The sequence below is a fragment of the Protopterus annectens genome, chromosome 1.part1, assembly GCF_019279795.1.
Source record: "Protopterus annectens isolate FY-2018-M chromosome 1.part1, PAN1.0, whole genome shotgun sequence".
NCBI lineage: Eukaryota > Metazoa > Chordata > Ceratodontiformes > Protopteridae > Protopterus > Protopterus annectens.
In genome coordinates, this window is record NC_056726.1 from 907,440,956 (window position 1) to 907,464,553 (window position 23,598).

A 23,598-nucleotide genomic window follows, 5' to 3' on the forward strand; every position below is an offset into this window, starting at 1 on the left:
TGTTCTTACTTTGTAACAGTTTCCAGAAATGAGTACAAGAAACTCTGCTTTGGCCACATCAAACACAAGCATCCATTGTAAGGAATTATAAATTACAGTCACTGCAAGGTTTTTTGCATTTTGTTCTTAGACAGGTTTGTTTCTTATGCAATGAAATAAAATAAAAATAAAAACATAAATTTTTTTCAAAACAAGAATGTTCACAAACTGTATTATTTTGGAATTTAATTTGTAAGATCTTTTTTTTTTCTTGCTCTGAGTTCATTTTAATCAGTTACTTTTAGCATCAGTAATACCTGGAGTATCTGTTAGCACTGACTTACTATTTTTTTCTTAGTTTTTACAATAAGTAAAAAACATCATATTTAATTTATGTCTCCTTTCCACTTTTGTTGCTAATGTGAGATTGTCTTATTTCCAAGCACAGTTAGCTGCATTGTTCTCCTAATACATTATACCCTTTATTTATTCCAGGTCTTCTCAACTCCCACCTGAAAGCAGATCAGGCATCCTTCCAAAACAAGGGTGACAGTACTGTTTCAGCCATGGTAACTAGAAGAAAGCCAGTGCCTGCAGAGTCCATTCTGGTACATCCAGCTTCAGTGTTATCATCTTTGCCGTTATCATCCATGCCATCTGAACCAGGTATAACACTCATTTTGTGTTGTTCTATAAACCATAGCTGTATGTTAAAAATTGCTTTAATTATATCTGAAGTAGACATACTGAATAACTGTACTTGGTTCCTTTAATCTTGATGTCACTAGGGAAAGTTTACTAGGAATTAGGCTGTATTATGCAAGAGTCTGTGTTATATACAAGTCATACAAGCTAACATGCTGCTTATGATGCAGACATATCCTCCTTTCAGCAGCTGCATTTACAGTGCTATAAACTTCATTTGTTTTTAGAGGGCCAAGTTAAACACCGTAAAGGCCTTGCTATCCCATATGATGTTTTACAGTAGAGGCAGTTATGGAAGAATGCCGTCTAGCAGCTGTCAAAATTTTCCCAAAATAAAAAAATGCAAATGCACCCATTTCTACATAGCTGGATAATCCTACATCTCCCCAATTAGCTTATCAGCCTGATTTAAAACAAAAATGAAAAGATGTAGCAAAGCACACACAAGACAAATGCTTCGTTGTAAGAGTTTAGAATCACAGTTAATATAGCAAATACCACAATGAAGCAACCAAGCTGTACCAAATGGTATAAAAGCATAAACCTTTTATTCCTTCAAGTGCACACGGTAAGCGCTTTCGCCAATAAGCTTCATCAGACCACATAATAGCAGCATAAAAAATGGTGTTTATATATAACAATTCAAATCCTAATCATCCAATCACAACATGAAACTTAAAATTGGTGTACTGATTTCTTAAAGAAATATACATATAAAACCAATAAACCTACATGCAAATTTCAACTACATATCCAAATACACACAGTATATATTTCAGAAATCACAAATATATACATAAAAAGGTGTATGTAAACCATGACATATGAAGCATCTAAAAACATAATAAAAAACTATAAAATGCAAATTATGAAAATATAAATTATAAAAATATACGAGGAATACATGTAAAAATATAAATAATAGATGCATATAAAATATTTCATTTCTGTATTCTCCATTTATTTAAAAATATTTCATTTCTGTATTCTCCGTTTATTTAAAAAAGGTTTTATGGAGGCCCTCTCATTTAACCCACTACCCCTGTCAGCTCTGAGAATGATAATCCAGTTGTTCTCTCTAAATTCAGTGTGGTTCCTGATGTCTCCTTTTCTAATACTAGGTGTTATGACCTCAATAGCCCTAAAAAGAAAATAATGACCATCATCATACTGATGAACAGAACAGGGTGTAACTTCTGTTCATACATTGATACTTCAAATAAGTTCCGTCATCCAGACTTACACAGAGAATATTCATTTCACGCTGAAGCTGCATGTAGAACCCCTAACATTGTATATTTAGTGGAGTGTCAAACATGCCATTGTTTTTACGTTCGCAAAACGAATAGACCTTTTAAGGACAGGATTTGTGAACATTTATATAACATCAAGAGATGCTCTGACAACAATGCACTGGCAAAACATGTTATTAGATATGATGATACGTCATTATTTTCCTTTTAGGGCTATTGAGGTCATAACACCTAGTATTAGAAAAGGAGACATCAGGAACCACACTGAATTTAGAGCAAACTGGATTATCATTCTCAGAGCTGACAGGGGTTGTGGGTTAAATGAGAGGGCCTCCATAAAACCTTTTTTAAATAAACGGAGAATACAGAAATGAAATATTTTTAAATAAATGAAGAATACAGAAATGAAATATTTTATATAGGTTCATAGGTTCATACTAGGCTATCTGCCCTAGGGCATTTATAAGCCTAGCCAGAATGTGTTTGGCTTTCGCCACCTATTTTAAATTTATTTTGCTATGCCCTTTTTCGAGGTTAATATACTGTGCCTCTGTCTAACAGTGACACAGAAGTGATACCCGGGGTAAACCTACGATCTCCCATCCACTCATCAAGATTCCTCTTGAAGAGAGTCAATGAGGGACTCTGCCTAACCTGGGCTGGGATTTTATTCCAGAGTGAAGGGAGCCTCTGGGTTATGAATCTGTCCCTCCAGCATGTCCTATTTATTTCAGTGCTGAGGTTCAAGTCTCTCGAGCACGTAGCTTGATGGGATTTGGATTTTCCGAGGTGCAGCATGTCCATTAATTCCGGGTTGGACATGGCTTTATACGTCAGGCACAGATCGCCTCTGAACAGGCGGTATGCCACTGAGTAGAGCTGGAGTTTCTTTAACCGGGCAGCATATGGCATCTGTTTGAGCCCTTTGATCCTCTTGGTGAGGTAGTTTTGGGGTCTTTCCAGTTGCTGCAGGTGTCCGGTAAGGTACATCCCAAAAGGGGCATTGTACTCAATTATGGGCCTGATGAGGGATGAGTAAAGAGGCACGATGACCTCCCCTGATCTAGATGTGAATCCCTTCATGATTAGGTGGGCTATATAAAATGTTTTTCTAACCACTTTGGCCACGTGGTTGTCAAATGAGAGATTGCTATCAACTTGGGTAACCAGGTCCCTAATTACTTCTTCTGTACTTAATGGATTACCACCTATGTGGTAATTTGTGGGCACTTTGTTTTTGCCAAAGGGGATGACTATACACTTTTTGGCATTTAGCTTGAGGCCATGGCTCTGGCACCAGTTGTCTGTTTCTATGAGGCCCTTTTGGAGGATGCTTGTGTCGGCTGGAGAGTCGATTATGGTGCCCAGTTTGCAGTCATCTGCGAACTTGGTCAGCCACAGTCCTTCCGTGTTGGCCTGTACCACTGAGAAATATATACCGAACAAGAGAGGTCCCAGGACTGAGCCATGTGGGACACCACTTGTAACTGGTTTGGAGTCTGACATGGCTCCAGCAATTCTAACCATGTGGGTTCTGTCCTTGAGCCAGTTTGCAATCCATCTAGTGACATAGGGGTTTATATTTAAGCTGGTGAGCTTATCTGTAATGCCCAAGTGGGGTATTGTATCGAAGGCTTTTGCGAGGTCCAGGTAGGCTGTGTGGACCACCTTCCCCTCATCAATGGCCTTGGTGACTGTTTCAAAGAAATCAACCAGGTTTAATAGGCAGGATCTGCCCTTAACAAAGCCGAACTGGGTAGGATCCAGTGTCTGTAGGTCCCCAATATCTTTATTTATAAGGTCCATGATGATCCTTTCCATAGCTTTGCAGACCAAGCTAGTCAGGCTTATGGGGCGATAGTTTCCAGGATCCGTTGAGGCACCACCTTTATGGAGAGGGACCACTGTTGCTGTACGCCACTCTTTGGGCACATATCCTGTAGTAAGGCTGAGAATGAACAGTAGTTTTATGTTTGGGTTTAGCTCTTCTTGGAGTTCATGTAGGACGCAGCCTGGGACACCGTCTGGTCCCATTGATGCTGTGTTTTTGCTTTGGAGAGGGCGGCTCTTACCTGAGCATCTGAGATGTCAGGGGGGCAGCACTCTGCTGGGATAGATATTTGCCTTTTTGGTGGGGAGGTGGGGGGGAGAAGTTTGCGCTGAACTTGTCAGCTAGGATGTTGGCAATGTCTGTGGGTTCGGTGTATTTTTTGTCATTTTGGACTAATTCTGAGCATATCTGGGAATTACCACCCAGGTTCCTAACATAACTAAAGAAAGCCTTGTGATTATCCTTAGTGTCCTGTGCAATTTTTCTCTCGAAGCTGGCCTTAGACAATTTTATGAGTGCCCGTAGTTTTTGCTAATACTGATCAGTGATGCCTTCCCTTTTGGGATTTTGCTGTATCATTTAGTAGCTTCCTCCTTCTATTGTATAGTTTGTTTATGGCTGGGGTCCACCAGACAGGACGTCTGCCTTTGGAGGACTGGGTCTTGGTTTTATTTGGGATCACATGATCCATGCATTCCTGAAGGTGTTCATAGAATGCGTTTATAAAGGATTCTGCAGTCTGGGCCGTATTTTCCACAGGCCCGGGTCTTTGAAGGATTCCACCTCGGTTTTGAGGAGTGTGAAATTTGCTTTAGAGAAGTTTTTCACTGTGGTTTTCTGGGCAGGGGGTGGGGACTGGATGTGAATATCCAGTGAGATTAGTTTATGGTCTGATCTTACCAGTGAGGGATACACTTCTGGTCTGGAGCATAGAGTCCCCATGTTGGTGATGATCAGGTCCAGTATGTTTTCCCCTCTTGTGGGAGTGGTAACAAGTTGTTCCATAGCATTTGAGTTTATAAATTCTAGGAACCTTTGGGCTCGGGTGTTTGGGCTAGAGTAATGCTCCCAGTCTATGTTTGGGTAGTTGAAGTCGCCCAATATAATAGTGTTTGGAGAGACCTTCATATTTTCTAGTGTTCTCAGGAAGGCCGAGTGGGGTTCTTGGGTTTGGGAGGGTGGTCTGTAGCAGGCTATAAACTGGAAGGCAGTTTTACCCACTGTTAGTTGCACATGGATAGTCCCTGATGCTTCGTGCTTTGCCACCAACCTGGAGGTGTGGGTATCTTTGATGAATATCGATACTCCCCCTGCTTTTGTGGTTCGGTCCAAGTTTTGGGGCCGAAAAGCATGGTATGAGGTATAACCTGGTAGTGCTGGGGTGCTCTCGGGAGCCCTGAACCAGGTTTCTGTTACTGCACAGATATCGATGTTCTCCATGCTAAGGAGAGTTTCGAGTGCGTGCATCTTGAGGTTTAGACTTCTGTCATTGAGTAGCATTACTCTTAGTTTCTTATCCCTTGTGATACCTATGGAGGTGGGTTTGTCTTTAGAGCCTTGCCTAAAAAAGGCACTATGGGGGTAGCAAGAGCCTTTGCCAATATCAGAAAGCCCAGGGGTGACAGGTGCAAGCCGTCCCTAGCGAAGCATCATGGCTTGTCGAGCATATCATCCCAAGCTGGCAGGCATTGGATCCCCTTTGAATGACACCAGTACTTAAGCCAATTGTTGAAATTGATCATCTTGTCTGCATATTGTGGCATCATTCTTGGTGAGGGTAAGATACTACTCAAGGTTAGGGTCATACCGGCCTGGGCTACATGCTCAGAGAGCTCCTCTGTGTCTCTTTTCATGTAGTCCAGGGAGGTACATCTCAGGTCATTCACACCAGCATGGACAATGACTGAGTCATATTTGTACTTGCCTTGGAGTGACCTGAGTGCTTGTGTTATGTGGCGGATCCTAGCGCCCGACAGGCTGCTCACCGTGACCCTCTCCTTGTTCAGCCTGGTGAGCGGGACGTCATTGTGCCTGACGATAGAGTCACCTATTACAAGTGTATCAGGTGTGTTGTTTAGTCTTAAGGGCTGTGACTGTTCGGCACACTGGCTTTGTGAGATGTGTTGCACGTGTTTTGTTTTGGGGTAGCGGTTGCTTGGGTGTCTGCTTTGGAGGTCTCTGCTGCTTAGGCAGATCTTTATTTATAGCCTCCGAGTATGTTTTTGTGTGATTATGTGTTTGGTTTGCTGTCGTGGTAGGTCTATGTGAGACTGGAATTGTAGTGAGTGTGGTTTCCTTCTCCTCCTGACTGGTTATGCCAGTACTGAGTTGAGAGAGCTTAGCCTCCAGTTTGGCTATATGGTTGCATCTCTCACATGTGTTGGAATTTGTTGGGAGTAGAAGAGGGTTGTCTGTGTACATGAGGCAGTTGTAACATTGCCTCAAGATTCCCAGATTCACCAGCTGGACCGGAGAGGAGATTGACAACTGACCTTTGGACATGCTAGAATAATATTGGGAATTCCTTTATAATTGAAAACAAGGGCCAGTGGGGAGTGAGGGTGTAGTGCTTTTAATTTTTAGTGCTGACTTATATAATTGCTTTAGTGAGCAAGTGCCAGGTAACTTAAGTGCAATGTGTTACAGGTAACTTAAATGCAAAACGACAAACAGTAACTTTCTTTCAAGTGAAACAAGGAAATAAGTACAGTAAGCAATGCAGATATCACTAGTGATCCACAGAAGCGCTGAGAAGCCGCGTATTAGGTGGAATTAGCGTTCCAGGGAAATAACAAGCAAACAAACAACAAGCATATAAACAAAGCTAGATTCAGCAGGCCTGGATCTAGTCTATGCTACAGCAAACAAGGTGTACCAATTTCAGTAAGATACAGTTCAAATATTCAGGGACTATAAACCTTTAACCAGAAATTCCCAGCTCAGAAGGGCAGAGTTCAGCCTCTTCTCCCACAAGAGTGCAGACCACGAACCTTCTTAATGTAAACTAACTGGCCTGAAGCCCAAGTGCTTAAACCAGAACTAATACACTTTAAGAATAACAGACACTGGGCTCTCAATCAGCAGTTCCCAACTTAGAAGGATGAAAGCTACCTGTCTTGCCACCACAGTGCATGCCACAAACCTTCCTAATGTAAAACAACTGGTCTGAAGCCCAAGTGCTTAATCCAAAAGACTTAGAATGATAGCTACACTTCAATCAAGTTACTACCAAGCAGTAATAAATACAATTGAATACTTTAGAGAATGCCTGGATTAGTGCTCAAGTTACACAAACAAAGCTAGATCCAGTAGGCCTGAATCCAGTCTATGCCACAGCAAACAAAGTGCACCAACTTCAGTAAGAAGCAGTTCAGATATGCATTCACTATAAGCCTTTAACCAGAAATTCCCAGCTCAGAAGGGCAGAGTCCAGCCTCTCCTCCCACAAGAGTGCAGACCACGAACCCTCTTAATGTAAAATAACTGGCCTGAAAGCCCAAGTGCTTTAACCAGAATTAATAAACTTGTAGAATAACAGACACTGAGCCCTCAATCAGCAGTTCCCAACTTAGAAGGATGTAAGCTACCTGTTCTGCCACTACAGTGCAGACCACAAACCCTCTCAGTGCAAAACAACTGGTCCGGAGCCCAAGTGTTTAAACCAAAAGGCTTAGAATGAGTTACACCAAGCAGTAATAAATACAGTTGAGTACTTTTAAGATGATGCAAAAGTAAAATAAAGTAGGTAGAAACACAAGTACAGTAAAAGCAGATGAAATTTTTTTTTTTTTTTCTGAACAAGTGCTGAGATCAAAGAAACAGATTTGAGTGCTGAAACTAGAAAACTGGCTAGTTATAAGAAAAAAAACTAAGCTAGAAGGCTTCCCTCCAACACAGAAGGGCTTGGGGGCTCAGAAGCCTACAAATAGTCTATACCACTTAACAGGAAAGGCAGGAAACAAGCTTAAATTTTTTTTCTGTTTCCCAGATGCTCTCTTTGTACACAGTAGGAGTGCCTGAAATCAGAATATGATCTCACTGTACTCATTTGAGTGAGCAAATGAGATGGGCCCAGAAGGAGTATCCAAACACAAATTCACAAGAGGGGTGGGCAGTTTCAAGGCCACTAAGATTAACACCAAAACAAAAACAGGGAGGGTGGGTGGGACTAACTGAAGAGCAGAGTCAAAACTTCCAGTTCAGTTAATATTCCTGCAACACATTTAAAATCAATTTAAATACTGTATTTTTTTGTGGGGGGGAGTGCAGATAAAGGTACTTAAATTCTCTTATATGTCCAGTTGAATACAGCTAGTTCTTAGCCGGCCAAAGCTGAGGTTTTAAGCAGAAAATATTTCACACTGTACCACTTAAATAGGCAAGGACAGGAAATCAAAGAATGTGGCTACCCCCACACCTGTAATTACTAGCAAATAACAAAATTCAGCAATATGCATCTATCATTTATATTTTTACATGTATTCCTCGTATATTTTTATAATTTATATTTTCATAATTTGCATTTTATAGTTTTCTATTATATTTTTTGATGCTTCATATGTCTTGGTTTACATACACCTTTTTATGTATATATTTGTGATTTCTGAAATATATACTCTGTGTATTTGGATATGTAGTTGAAATTTGCATGTAGGTTTATTGGTTTTATATGTATATTTCTTTAAGAAATCAGTACACCAATTTTAAGTTTCATGTTGTGATTGGATGATTAGGATTTGAATTGTTATATATAAAGACCATTTTTTATGTTGCTATTATGTGGTCTGATGAAGCTTATTGGCGAAAGCGCTTACCGTGTGCACTTGAAGGAATAAAAGGTTTATGCTTTTATACCATTTGGTACAGCTTGGTTGCTTCGTTGTGGTATTTGCTATATTAACTGTGATTTAAAACAAAGTTGTTGTCAACATGTTTATTATGTAGGTTGGGAGGTTTGCCATAATGGATAAAGTGTTTTCCTCATAGGTTAGGTGAAAGGTACAGAGTATGATTCTCACCTTGGATTATTGGTTAGGCGTAAAATGGTCCTTCAGAGCAGTTGATTAATATTCAACCATAAATCTATGTAAATATAGCAGGTGTACTGAAGCTTGCTGTTGGTAGTTTTATCCCCTCTAAACCATGATCTTACCACCATATATCACTTACACTCTCATTCTTCACTACTAACATTATTATACTCAGCTTAGTATTCCTTTAACTTATTTCAACTTATCCTTTTCTATCTCTTCACTCTTTCTTCACAGCTATCATTTTTGTACTTACCATTGTACTCCTCTGACTAGTTTCAGCTAACCTTTTCTTGTCTCTTCCATCCCTCAGACATACTGATGTAGTGTAGATGGCGTTACCAGTGAACCATGGCGATAGGCTTATAGCTTGTATGAATCCTGTAATTGAACTTCTCATTGCCATTTGAATCATGATTTACGTAATGTACTACTACCATCTGAGTTATGACTGCATGTATTTATGTAATAAACTTACACTTTTTGTCAAACTGTATATTTTCCACATATGTTTGGATCATAGACATGCTGCTATCTGCAATTGTTGTGATTATGAAGTTCTGTTCGCTGTATGTAATAATGTGTCACTGTTAACTCATTCTACTTCATTATAGTTTGAGTCTCTAATATTCTTGCCGTCTTTGTGTTGGTCACTGAAAAATTAATTGTCAAGGTACTCCTTACTGTGATGGATCCAAAGTCTTCTTTTAGACACTAAGGTCTTGCTGGCTGGATTCTGCTGGAATCAAAGTCTAGTTATAATTGCATTCACAGTCTGTTGCCCACAGAAACTTGCAGAATGTATACTGATGCAGCACCAAACTCTGTCACTTAACACAGATGCAGTAATTAATAAATAACTTTTTGTAACAAACCACACATACTGCTGTTGCAGCTTTAGTTACACTGTGCCACTTTACTTCTCAATCAGCATAGAAGATAGCTTTCCTGTACAAAATACTTCTCCTAACAGTTTCATTTGCTATAGTCTCTTTATAATGGTTTTACATCCTGTTTTTCACCTTGGTATTCTGTTTTGGTCTTTGTATGAAAACATCTTTTTGCTGGTGTTTGCAGAGAAACAATGTTTTCATCCTGTAGAGAAATAATGCTGATCTTGTGAAAATGCTGACTTGATGAAAGCATATCCATTCAAACTTCCCTTCTTAACAGTGTCATATTTTAGAAACACGTGCAGAGTGTTTTCCTGTTGTCCATTCTTTAAGAAAGCAGGTTAGCTTTCTTACTGAATGTGAAATGCATACATCATGTTTTTTACATTTTTGGTAAGTCTGTAAGAGGTCAGCTTTCTTGCTGACAGTGTGAAATGCTTACATTCTTTTAAATTTGTAGGAAAACATGTTATACCTTATTCATTTTGCATATTTGTACTTTCAACCTTAATACCTTTTTGAGAATACTCTTACAATTCTCTCTTTTTATTTTAAAACATACTCAAAACACTTTATACTGATGTGCATTTTGAATCAGATTATATAGAAAACGCATTAAGAAACAAAACCTTTAGTCTTCTTTTGATACAAGTCAAACTGTAATTTTACATAGTTAATACAATGATATCAAGTTTTACTACCAAAACTGAATGCATTTAACAACTTTTTCTTTTGCAGACCATTCTGTGAAAATATTTCATCAGTTATGGGCTGTGTCTGGTTTAGTTTTAACTTGATTAATTTATTCTTTTGCAATTACAGAATTTCATTTATGACTTAGAACTCTTGCATTAACTCTATGCAGCTGTTGAATTAACTGTTTACTTTTATTAATCATTTTATACCAATATATTAGAGATAGACTAATATCTATAAGAGACAATAACTATGTGCTACTGCAAACGTTATTTAGTGTTATAAATATACAGTTTCAATGTCATTTTAACCATAACATTGTGGTCATATTTCTGAACTCCCTATTAACACCTTGGTTGACACTGAAGTGAACTAAAGAATGCTGTTTACATATTAGTCCATTAGCTGTATGAGTACAATATTTTAATATAATGTTCCTTTAACGTAACCAATACTAGTACAGATAAAACGATGGTCCAAAAAACAGTGATAAAACTGCAACTAGTAATAGAATTACAACTTGACAAATTACTTTTGAACTTGTTACTTTACAATGTGTCCTATACAGTATATATCTACACAGACTGTTTGCTACTCATGCATTTCAATAGGTACCCTGGACCCATTTTTTTAAAATTTCATTTGTACTGAGTTATTTTATATTTGTACATACAAAGACTGTAAAGTACATTTAGTCTAATCTTACAAATTTAGTAATATTAATATCAAGCAAAATCTTGGACTAGTAGCATTACCACCAAAGGCATGGTATTAAACTACATATCCAGCAATTAGAAACATTTATGCTTTTGCATACCAACGTTGTCTTGACAAAACATTAAAAAATAGTGACCAGTATTGCTCATTTTTTACATATCTTTACTCTCTCTCTCTTGTATAGCTTTACAGTTTAACAGGTTGTAAATATAATTTAATATAATAACTGGCATGATAGCTGTTAGAAACTTGTAAAATATCTTATCCTGTCAGGTTTAATCTGTTTACCAGTATTTCTAATGCACTAATACCTGTTTTCTCCTCCCCCCTGAAAGTGTATTGTCAACAAGGAATGATATATTATTTCTTCCTGTGGCTTTATTTTAGACCCTTTTGCAGTACTGCTTATACAGTCAGTGTAAATCTGAGAAAGTACTCCTCCCCCTGTAGTATTGCAGTATTGTTTGTATTCTCACAGCGTAAATAAAATAAAGTATGTTAGCCCAACACTTTGGTTACACATTTGCTTTATTAGGTTACTAACAAACTATGGACCTTTGTCTGATTTGATAATTTTTTTTATAAAGTTTTTACTGTTTACCACCCTGCTTAATTGATTTGAACTGTATGTATATAATGGCCCATCGGCTGGCTATACTTGATGTAACAGTTTTTTTACTTTTAACATTTACCTGCAAACAGATTATCAGTGACATGTATGCACAATTGTGTTTTAATAAAAAATAAATTTTTAGAAAAACTCAAGCCACTTGTCTGGCAATCGGTCTTGTTTTTTACCTTATCTGCTCAATATTTCCTGTAACTATTTATTTGGGAAGGTCTGAGCTCACATTTTAGACTCTGTAGACCGTAATTAAGCCTTTTAGCATTTTTCCTTTAATCATCTGTTAATACACTTGCAATTTGATAGTAAAATGCAGTTATAAAAACACTCAGAAATATAATATGTATTTGTGATTTGCATAACTTCGCATTTATACTACATAAGTAGACATTATTTTACAATTAGTTTACATATTTTTTAACTTTGATTTTAGTATTTTTTATTTATTTAACTGTCCTGCCATTTATTTTACAAAGACTACTTGACTAATGCCATCTGTGATTTTATTTATTTTTAAAATTTAGAACTTTATTTACATTATTTATATTCGCTGTTGTCTGCCTTTCCTCTTGTGCATTATAAACAGATGTACTTTAGATGAAAAGAAAATACATGTATGCCAGTCTTTTGACTTCAGATCTTTACTGTTATTAACTACTCTCATTTGATTTTTATGCACTAGAACCGTTTTGTTTACCTTTTGACTCTACTATGAGAATAGCAGTCATACGCTCTACTTTACTGTAGTACTGATAAATATCTTGCTTTAATTGAATGAAAGTAAAACATTTGGGAATAATTTGTCCATACAGCAGATCCTGCCATGTATGCTTAACAGTTTTCAAAACACAAACATATTATAAAATATATATTTTTTGTACAGATCAGCTGTAGTTTCCTGCACTTTTGCAATGTTTTCTTAAGCTCAGCTGTTGTATGCAGAAAGTCAGTCTCTTGTCAGTTCAGCTAATTTATTTTCTTTATCCTGTAATTGCTGTTCAGTAGTTTTCTGTAATGCTGCACAGTCTTTCTGACATTTTTCAGTAACCTGTTCTGCTGAATCTCAAACTCCTATGCACTTTTGAAAAAATTTGTGTATAACTTGACTAAACTTCTTGAACTCATTGTGTCTGTCTTTTAGACGTCTACTACATTCTTTTTGTAACAAGATGTACTGGAGGTTCTGTCAGTAACTGATTTGACTGTTGTTGTAACTCTGAAATTAACCTTTCACATGTGGTGACCGGACATAACTGTTCAACATCTGAATTTAATGTAAGCATATTAACATTTTCTGGTTCTTTACCATTAACAGTTTTGTCTGTACAGTCTAACCTTTGAATAATGTCATGCACTGTATTTTTATGACATTGTACACAGAAAGCAGTTTCATATGATTTACACAATAAACATTTGTCATACCCCACATGATTTTCTTTGAGATACCAGTCAAATGTTGTAATCCATTTGCATAATGCCTTACTATCAACTTGCCCTAATAAAGTTTTACATTTACTAATAATGTGCTGTGTATACCAACTTTGCAGTTTACTCCATATTTTATCTGGTTGTTCTGCTACATTAAGAGTAAAGCTTGGCTTACACCTGCTTGAATTCTGTCTAATAGCATCCATACTAAAAATGTGACACAGAAAAAGGTCTTACCACTTAGCAAGGAACAGGTGATCAGGCTGTTGCAGATGGCTGGAAAATTTTTGGAGTCACTCGAGAAGCTGGTGAAACACAGCATACAGCGAGATGCTGTGAAAAGTTGGTGGTCACCTTTCTTGGAGAATTTATGGCACTGTGACTTTCCTGCACTGCAGACTCAATCTGGATTCAGATGTCTGAGAAACTGTACTACCACAAGCTGCATAAACTGGAATATTTATGTTTAGAATTTACATATATGTACAAATGTTAGTTACTGCAATTTGACTGAAGTGACCCTCTGCAGGCATCACCACTCCCCTGTGTTTGAATGCAGGCTAGGCTCACCATTGAAAAATTAATTATCAAGATGCTCCTTAGTATGATGGATCTGAAGTCTTAAGACTCTAAGGTCTTGCTGGCTGGATTCTGCTGAAATCAAAGTCTAGTTATAATTGCATTCACAGTATGTTGCATACAGAAACTTGCAAAATATACACTGATGCATTACTAAACTCTGTCACTTATACACTGATCCAGTAATTAATAAATAACTTTTTAAAACAAATCACATGTACTACTGTTGCAGCTTTAGTTACACTGTGCCACTTTACTTCTCGATCAGCATAGAAGATAACTTTCCTGTACAAAATACTTCTCCTAACAGTTTCATTTGCTATAGTCTCTTTAGTGGCTGCACATCCTGTTTTTCTCCTTGGTATTCTATTTTGGTTTTTGTATGAAAACATCTGTTTGCTGGTGTTTGCAGAGAAACAATGTTTTCATCCTGTAGAGAAACAATGCTGATCTTGTAAAAGTGCTGACTTGATGAAAGCATAATATCCATTCAAACTTCCCTGCTTAACAGTGTCACATGATAGAAACATGTACAGATTGTTTTCCTGTTGCACATTCTTTAAGGAAGCAGGTTAGCTTTCTTACTGACAATGTGAAATGCATACATCCTGTTTTTTACATTTTTGTTAAGTCTGTAAGAGGTCATCTTTCTTGCTGATAGTGTGAAATGCATACATTATTGCTAATTTTGTAGAAAAACATGTTATACCTTATTTATTTCGCATATTTGTACTTTCAACCTTAATACCTTGTTGAGCATACTCTTACAGTCACATCTAAAAAGTGTCATTGGACCAGTGCACTTATGAAATTAACAAATGTAATTAATTAAATAAATAAAAATGTGCTGTGTTCATATTTTAAAATTTAATGATATGATTACATTGTGATGCCTGAACATTCAAGGGAGCATGGGATCTTACCAGCTGTGTACAGAGATATTAAAGGTGTTACAGTGGGTTGTAGGCTGAAAGGAGGGTGGCTCACCAAAGACACAATTGCATATTTCAGGTTTGTTCACTGTGTGAGCAAATGTTTTTTTTTCAGGAAGCTTCCAGAGACTTTTTGGAATCTACAGTACCAAGTGTTAGATGTTACATTCAGTCATTAAGACAGATCTGAGTTGAATCACTTTACCACCTTGAGAATATTGATAACAAAAGCTGACATTCTTTCTGGCTGCATGGCACAGAGGGGTAAAGCCCTGACTGTGAGTAGATGAGTTGGGATCGATTAGCCACATGCTGGAGAAGCTGTCTGTGGAGTGCAAAGGTGAGTGGCTGTCACTGACTTGCCCATATCTGGAGAGGAAGGCAGTTCCACTGCCTTGCTGACACCCAGATGAAGACGGATTTCACAGCAGGCAGCACATCCACCAAATAGCAAGGTCCTGCTATAGCCAGGATTAGCCACATGTCTAAAACAGTGTATTTTATTCGGCCAGAGTTATGGAATGATGCATATGAAGCTGCCATGTAGGAAAACTGAGCCAGGGCATAACCCTTGATGTCTGTCTGGGTGACCACCTTCTGCGGTCACTTCTCATCTAAAGTAAATGATGGCTAATAGTTGACAGGCACAAGGGAGAAAAAGACATAGAAAAAATTCCTTATTTTATACATCTGTTCCGTCCTTCCAGACCAAAAGCTTGGAGACTGGACACATTCGTTCTATGTTGATGATGCTCCTTCCTTTATAGTTTATCCCTTTCCAGTTGCTGAAAAGATCCCACATGAAATCCAGAGAATAAATTCAGACAGTCTTTATATAGGCTTACTTAGCATAAGATCTGATTTTAAAAGCTCACTGCTTTAAATCAGTGCTAGAATCTCATGTCAGGATGTCCTAATCTCAGCATTAACCATATCACTTGCTTTGTTCTATCTTGAAAGCATCCAGGAAGCTCTCCAGCAGCTTTTTTTCTGTGTTAGTTAATGGAAATTTCAACACAGTGTTATTGTGACTCCAAATATTTAGAGCAATTTTATTTAAAAAAATAAATAAATCCTATTCCAAATCATCCTTCTTCAGAAAAGAGACTGACTCCAGATCATTCCTTTATAAGTTTTATTGGAATAAGTGTTTTCACTCTTGTAGACTTCTGAGATGTAAGAACTGCATCTGAAGAAGTTTGCAAGGATGAAAGGACTTATCCCAATAAAACTTATAAAAGGAATGATCTGGAATCAGTCTCTTTTTTGAAAGAGGAGGATTTGGAACTACAATTATTTTTTCAGAAATTTAATTTGCTGAAGGGATTATACTTGGACCCTGAACAATCCTGTGTTGGAATTTCAGATTGTCCTGGTGTATACGCCTTGTATACAGCCAGGTTGGATTTGAGATACTGGAGTCTCCACCAGTGGGTGACCTTGGATTGTCTGTGTTGGTTAATGAAAGGACTGTCTTTCTGGACTGAATATGAGAGGTCTGTCCCTTCAGGGCTCCCCTGTCTCTTTTCCCCTCAAGTACTTTACCTACATAATTCTTCTAAAAAGGCTTGGTCTACTCACATAACTTGACATTCCAGCCACATGTATTCAGAGGATTTTCTATTGGCAGTGCACAGGCAGGTTAAACAGCTTTTAAAAGGGATTTGACATCTCAGGGACGCTTTCAAAAACTCGGGCTCTCACTCAGTGTAATTTGCAATGTTTCTTTGTGAGTTCAACACATTGTAAACACCATTTTTTAATTTCGTAATGTACAACTGGAAATAAAATCTCTGTTTAAGGCATCATGGATCTCTTTTGTTGATGCTTTCATAAACTATACATGACTTAGTAATGACAAGTACTTTGTTGTTGAAATTACTAAGAGCTTTGTTCTGGTTAAGTGAATTATTTAGCCCCAAGTATGTGTTTGGGAAGATAACTATCAAGCTTGTTGACCTAATCTGTTTTGAGTATCTGTTACATACAGGTAAACACTTGTCAGTTATGAAACAGGAATCATGCAAGGCTGGGTTTCCTCTACAAATGCAGTTGCCATAACTAGGAAACCTCAACATTTTATAGAAGTCTTACTTAGGCATTTTATACTTTGGTCACGTGAGAAAGGATAACTGAATCTTTAAACAGTCATCACTTTCGTAAAGTTTTCTCAAGTCCAGTAAGGAACAGAGACTTTGTTATGGAGTCGCATATAACAGTAGTTTCAAAATTAAGTCTGCAGTCAGGGAATGCAAATTATATTTCAGTTAACAGACCAAGTAATGCTGAACTTACAGCACGGTTTGTGAATACAAGATATACTTTTTCCTATTCAGTCCTGCAGTACATCTTTTCCCGTTTGTAAGTCTAATGTATCTGTAGCTCTTTTTGTAGCCCAGATGTTTATGTGATTCAGTGAAGCAACAACTGTGTTAATAGGAAAATGGGGCATTACTCTGCATTTCCTGTAATTAATGGAGAACTCTTTGAAAACTTCTTTATTTAAAATAAATCTGCAAACTGAGCACAGCTGTGGAGTGCAAGACGTTCTTCAAAACCTTTAGCTGGAAATGGCCTGGGGCATCTCCAAGGGGATCTGTAATGATAGTAATTAAGAACGAACCTCGGCACTGAAATGACTGCCTTGCTTAGTTCTTGTCTGAAATGAGTCACTAGCTATAAGTGGTTTTGGTTTACATATGGAAAATGTATTTTTTATAATTAATGAAAAACAGACTTTGGCAAGCAAGTGAACCAGGTCCTTATTTATGTGAGTGCAAATGTCTGCAGTTTGTTTATGACTCATTTATTCAGTTCTTGTATTGTGACTACAGTTTGCTTACATTAAATTAACATAAAACTCACTCAGAGTAGCTGCATAAAGGCTTTTTGGTGTATGTGTATAATAGAAAAAGGAAAGAAGAAATGTTAAATGACTGCTGTATACTTGTCGGGTCAGAGTTTAACATTACTTGTAAAAAGCTCTTTGGTTGTCTGTTTTTATATATAACTAGGCTAGGATGAGGGGATGTATGCAGTAAACGCAGTAATGATGGTGTCATTACTGGACTTTTGGCAAGTTATGCAAGCTTTGTTCAACATATTTATGAAAGGTTATCAAACACAGTGTTGTTAATGCAAAGTATGTACCTTTAACATTTTTTCACTGAAAAGTAATGATAGGTTCATAGGTTGGTACTAGGCTGTCAGCCCTAGGGCCTATACAAGCCTAGCCATAGCAATTCCCTGGATATTTCTTCCCACAATATTTACTTCCCTGGACCCCTGCCTAGCAGGGCGAGTGACGTGATCCCTGGAGTGAATTTCCTATCTCCCTTCCAATTGTCAAGGTTAAGCCGCGGTGGTACAGCAGTAGCGTTGTTGCCTCACAGTAAGAGGTTCTCCTGTTTGATTCTCGACTGGAGTGCGTTCTGTGTGGAGTCTGCATGTCCTCCCCACGGTTGAGTGGCCTCCGAAAGACATCATGAATGGGCATGCCTTCGCTGAAGGTTAGGTGTCGGGCTGGCAGCTCGGCACCATAAAAATCTACTGCCAATCATTAGCGGACCGGAGTTCCGCTGTGGCGACCCCTAACCAGGAAAAGCCAAAAAGACAAACAAATATCCAATCGTCAAGATTACTTTTGAAGAGGGCCAAGGAGGCACTCTGCTTGACATGTATGGGCAGTCTATTCCAGAGTATGAGGAGTCTCTGGGTCAGGAACCTATCCCTCCAGCATGTTTTGTTCATTCTGATGACAAGGTTTAGATCCCTGGAGCGTGTGGCTCTGAGGGATTGGGATTTCTTTAAGTTGAGCATGTCCAATAGCTCAGGGTTTGACATGGCCTTGTATGTTAAGCAGAGATCCCCTTTGAGTAGACGATATGCAACAGAGTATAGCTGGAGTTTTTTTAAACGGTCCTCATAGGGCATCTGCTTTAGGCCTGTGATTCTTTTAGTGAGGTATTTCTGTGGCCTTTCCAGCTGTTGCAGATGTATTGTGTGGTACATACCAAACGGGGCGTTGTACTCTATAATGGGTCTAATGAGGGATGAGTACAGTGGGACAATGACCTCCTTTTTCTGGATGAAAAGCCCTTAGTGATGAAGTGTGCCACATAGAAAGATTTCCGGACTGTTGTGGCAATGTGGTTATCGAAGGTGAGACCACGGTCCACCTGTGTCCCCAAGTCTCTCATCACACTTTCAGTGTTTAGTGTACTGCCACCTATGTGGTAATTCAGGGGTACATGTTTTTTTCCCAAAGCGGTTAACTATACATTTCTTAGCATTAAGCTTGAGCCCAATGGCTCTGGCACCAAGCATCTGTTTCTGTAAGGCCCTTTTGTAGAATATCCACATCATTTGGGGATTCAATAATGGCTCCCAGTTTGCAGTCATCTGCGAACTTTGTTAGCCAGAGTCCCTTAGTGTTGGCCTGTACTTCAGAGAAGTAGATGCCAAACAAGAGCGGTCCCAGGACTGAACCCTGAGGTACTCCACTTGTCACTTGTCTGGAGCTGGATTTGGAGTTGGCTACATTTACAGTCTGGGTTCTGTCAGTAAGCCAGGTGGCAACCCATCGAGTGACGTAGGGATTTATGCCCAGCTTAGTAAGTTTATCTATGATTCCAGAGTGGGGGATGGTGTTGAAGGCCTTGGCGAGGTCCAGGTAGGCTCTGTGGACCACCTTATCCTCGTCCACAGGTCTAGAGACTGATTCGAAGAAGTCAGTCAGGTTCAGGAGACAAGATCGGCCCTTCACGACCCCAAACTGGATGGGGTCCAGTGTTTGAAGGTTGCCAATGTTTTTGTCTATAAGTTCCATGATAATGCGTTCCATGCCCTTGCAGATCAGGCTCATCAGACTGATGGGATGGTAGTTCCTGGGATACAAGGTAGATCCCCCCTTGTGGAGTGGGATAACTGTAGTTGTGCGCCACTCAGTGGGCACGAAGCCTGAGGTGAGGCTATGATTAAACATGACACTTAGATGAGGTGCCAGTTAATTTTGTAGTTCATGTAGTACACAGCCCGGGATGTCATCTGGTCCCATGGATGCTGTATTCTTAGCTTTGGAGAGTGCAGTTTCTACCTGTGTGGCCATGATTTCCAGAATTTGGCAATCTTTTGGTATTGAGATGGACCCTTTAGATTGTGAGAGGGGGGTGAAGTTGGCACTAAATTGATCTGCCAGGATATTAGCAATATCCCTGGGATCAGTATATTTAATGCCATTCTGTTGTAGCTCAGAGCAGCTGGAAGTGTGAATATCCTTGGTGAATATGGACACTTCTCCACCTTTAGTGTTTCGGTCTTGGTTTGGTGGCCGAAAAATGTGGTAAGAGTTGTAGCCTGGTATTGCAGGGGTTCTCTCTGGAGCCTTGAACCAGGCCTCAGTTACTGCACAGATATCGATGTTCTCCATTTTTAGGTGTGCCTCGAGAGACTGCATTTTGAGGTTTAGACTTCTAGCATTTAGTAGCATTACCTTCAGATTTTGCATGCTTGTGTCTGTTACGGTGGTGGTTTTGTCCTTTGATCCTTGCCTAAAGAAGACACTATAGGGGTGGCAAGAGCTTTAGCCAGTAACCTGAATCCCAGGGGTGACAGGTGCAGACCATCTCTGGCAAAGCATCGTGGTTTGTCGATCATGTTGTCCCAGGCAGACAGATACTGGATCCCCTTTGAATGACACCAGAAGCTTAGCCAATTGTTAAAGTCAATCATTTTGTCCTTATACTGTGGTATCATTCTGGGCGAAGGCAGGATGCTACTCATGGCTAGGGTCATACCTGCCTAGGCCACATGATCCAAAAGCTCTTCCATGTCTCTTTTCATGTAGTCCAGGGAGGTACGTCTCAAGTCATTCATTTCAACATGGACAATGAAAGAGTCGTATTTGTACTTGTTGTGGAGTTTCTTGAGTGCATGCATTATGTGGCGGATCCTGGCACCCGACAGGCAGCTGACTGTAATTTTCTCCTTGTTCAGCCTGGTGAGTGGGACAAAATGTTGGGTACGTTGTCTTGCCTTAGGGGCTGTTGTTGAGTGGCACACTGGTGTTGTGAGCTATGTGTCACTTTGGTTGTGACTGGTGTTTGTTTGTGTTTCAGCTTCAGAGGTCCTTGTTGCTTGGGCAGGTTAATGTTAAGGGCCTCCGCATATGTGGGTTTAGTGTTGCTATGTGTGGGTGTTGATGGTGTGGGTTTTGAAGGGCTATGTGTTGCTTGAGGTGTAGTGCAGGTGTTAACCTTCTCCTCTTGACTGTCTAGCACAGTCTTGGCTGGAGAGAGCTTTGCTTCCAGTTTGGCTATGTAGGTGCATCTCTCGCAGGTTGTAGTGTTGGGTGGTAGGAGGAGAGGGTTGTCTGCGCACATGAGGCAGTTGCTGCATTGCCCCAGTATGCCCAGATTCACCAGGTGGACAGGAGAAATCACCAGAAGCTGACCCTTGGACATGTCTGTTTAGGTGCTTTTTTGTAATGTACAAGAGCTGTTTTCCCTTACCTTTGTAATTATAGGCTGTTTAGTGCCTATGAGTAATTTCTCCTTATTAACAAGGAGAGTTGAGTGCTTGTATCAGTTTAAGGCTTCCTAGTGCTTTCCAGCAGGTTCTAGAGCAAGTGCTAGTCACAGGGGTTCACATTTTAGTGCTACTACTGAGAAACCAGCTAGTTCTAAGGAAAAATTTGAAGAGCAGACTTTCTGGCACCTGGAATAGTTTAACCGTAGCCCCGCGGTGCTGCACGATGCGTAAAACGCACAAACACAAGTGTTTGTAAGCCAGAAAGTTGAAAGTGATAGAAATCAGCCCAAAATGGCTAATAAAATTACAATTTCAAAGCTGGAAACCACTCCTCTAGTGTTAGATAGGCAGTACAGTGCTCACCATTCCCACTGGTAAGCAGTAAGACTTCCCTCTACCACAGCAAGGTCTGGATAGTTCTGAACACAGAAAATAAAGTAATTTTAATTTTTATTATTTATGCTTCTTTGCCCTTATAAGCCAGTGACACTGCAACATATGAGTAGCATATGTTTGCCCTGTATTTAGAAGTCATTCAATTCAGTTGTCTGAGACAGGAACCAATGTACCAAAAACAGCTACATTTCTTCATCATCACCATCACCTTCTACTTAAGTACTCCATCTTCAGGGTTATCTTTCAGTAACTGTGTATATGGCATGGTAATGCACTGTCCAACCCACTGATGTCAGCATCCCTACAATGTACTTCCTTTTCTAATCCATGGTAGGTTACAAACCATTGTGCTTAACAGTTTTCTGACTGTATCAACAGTCCACATAAAGCTGGTTCTTTTCTAAATGTATGTATTGATGGTTCATGCTGATGTAAGTCTCTGCTCACTTCTGTTCCAGGCTAATAGCTGACCATCATGACTTGTTCATTCACTTATTTTTAGTTATTTTCTGAGCAGTACAGAAGCTGAGAGTTGACCCAGTCATAGTTTGAAAGTACATTATCAACTGTGTATGTTTTTAAACACACTTCCAGCACTGTGGATCAAGCAGTTTTCCATCCCCAAGGTATCATTAGCCATCCATCCCTCTCTGTTTCGGCCACCATCTCCAGTTCTGTGGTCGTTTAGCAGGACCAGTGTTTCTTTGGCACATTCTTAACTTCATTCTTCTGCACTACAGAGCTGACATTTTTTTGTATATTTTCATCTGTGATAATTGCTTAGTGTCAGGTTGTGTATCGGTTGTCAGACAAAATGTGCAACCTGAGTCTTTATTTTTCTTATCAGAAATTATTAATAACAGAATTGGTTTATTACTCATAATGTTAATTCTTGAGTCTGGAAGACTGATACTTCCTAGTAGCAGACATGAAGCACACATCCTAGAATTTTTAAGCACAAACACATGGATAGAATTTAAGTTCCAACAATTGTATTTGTTCAGCAGTAACTCAGTATTATTTTCTATACCTACCCACCTGAAGGAGCAAAACTTAAATGCTTGCGTTATGTAGAACTTTGTGTACATCCTCAAGTTTTATGTTCATTTATTTTCATTGATAGGTTTGCTGCTAAACTCCTTTAACCTCCTATTACTTAGAATTGATTAGGTAGGGATTAAAGGAGCACCAGCCTCTCTTACAAAGTTAATTAACTTATAGACAAGAAGATGTTGTAAAATTATGCCAGTATCCTTACTTTAAGATAAGAAATCTCTACCAGGCTTGCTAAATTGAATGAAACAAATAGTATTTGGGAGGTTAAAAGTATGAACTGGCTTGATTTGCTTACTTAACTCTTGTCACTGTAGTCATATGTTGTATATACTATGGCAGTGGGTGATTTCATATTTTGTCAATTGGAGAGGGGTATTTTTTTTAATACTGATTAAACTAGAGCCTCCTACCCCATTGTTAAATGTATGAATTATCCATAACCCTAAAGTGGTGTATTGCTGCTGTACAGTAGCATTATTCTAGAAAAGGAACTTCCCATCTTTTTAAAATAATGCCCTTGTGTAATGTGACCTCTGTGATTATTTCTCTCTGCTGATGCAGTGCAGAGATGGAAGCTGTAAAATGGACTATGCATGCACATACCCATGTACATAACAATATATTCTGCGGGCATGGACTAAATGGAGGTGCTGTGGCAGAAAGAAATGCAGTAAAAGTTAAATAAAAGAGAATTTTTTAAGGACTGTGACAGATGAGTTTTACTGATTAGAAATATACATTACACCTCTCCACTTTTAATTTGTTTTCAGAAGGGACATGGATTTGTAGTGAAATACTGCATGTAGCATTGCCTCCTCGTAACAAGGTTCTGTGGTTCAGTTCTTGGCTGGGTTCCCTTCTGAACAGAATCTGCTTATCAGTGTTACATCAGCATGGGCTTTCTGTGGTCAGTCTGGTTTCTCCTACTTTTCCGAGACATTCGGTAGTTG

At 38.9% G+C, this 23,598-nt stretch overlaps 1 protein-coding gene across 1 annotated transcript in view; it reads left to right on the top strand.

The window, feature by feature from the left end:
• Positions 1-444: 444 nt before the first annotated feature.
• Positions 445-23,598, top strand: part of LOC122807903 (SET-binding protein-like) — a 54,625-nt gene continuing 31,471 nt past the window's right edge. Inside the window, exon 1 of the mRNA XM_044078980.1 lies at positions 445-645. Within this exon, the coding sequence (XP_043934915.1) occupies positions 546-645 (100 nt within the window). The 5' untranslated portion in view covers positions 445-545. The remainder of the gene's footprint in view (positions 646-23,598) is intronic.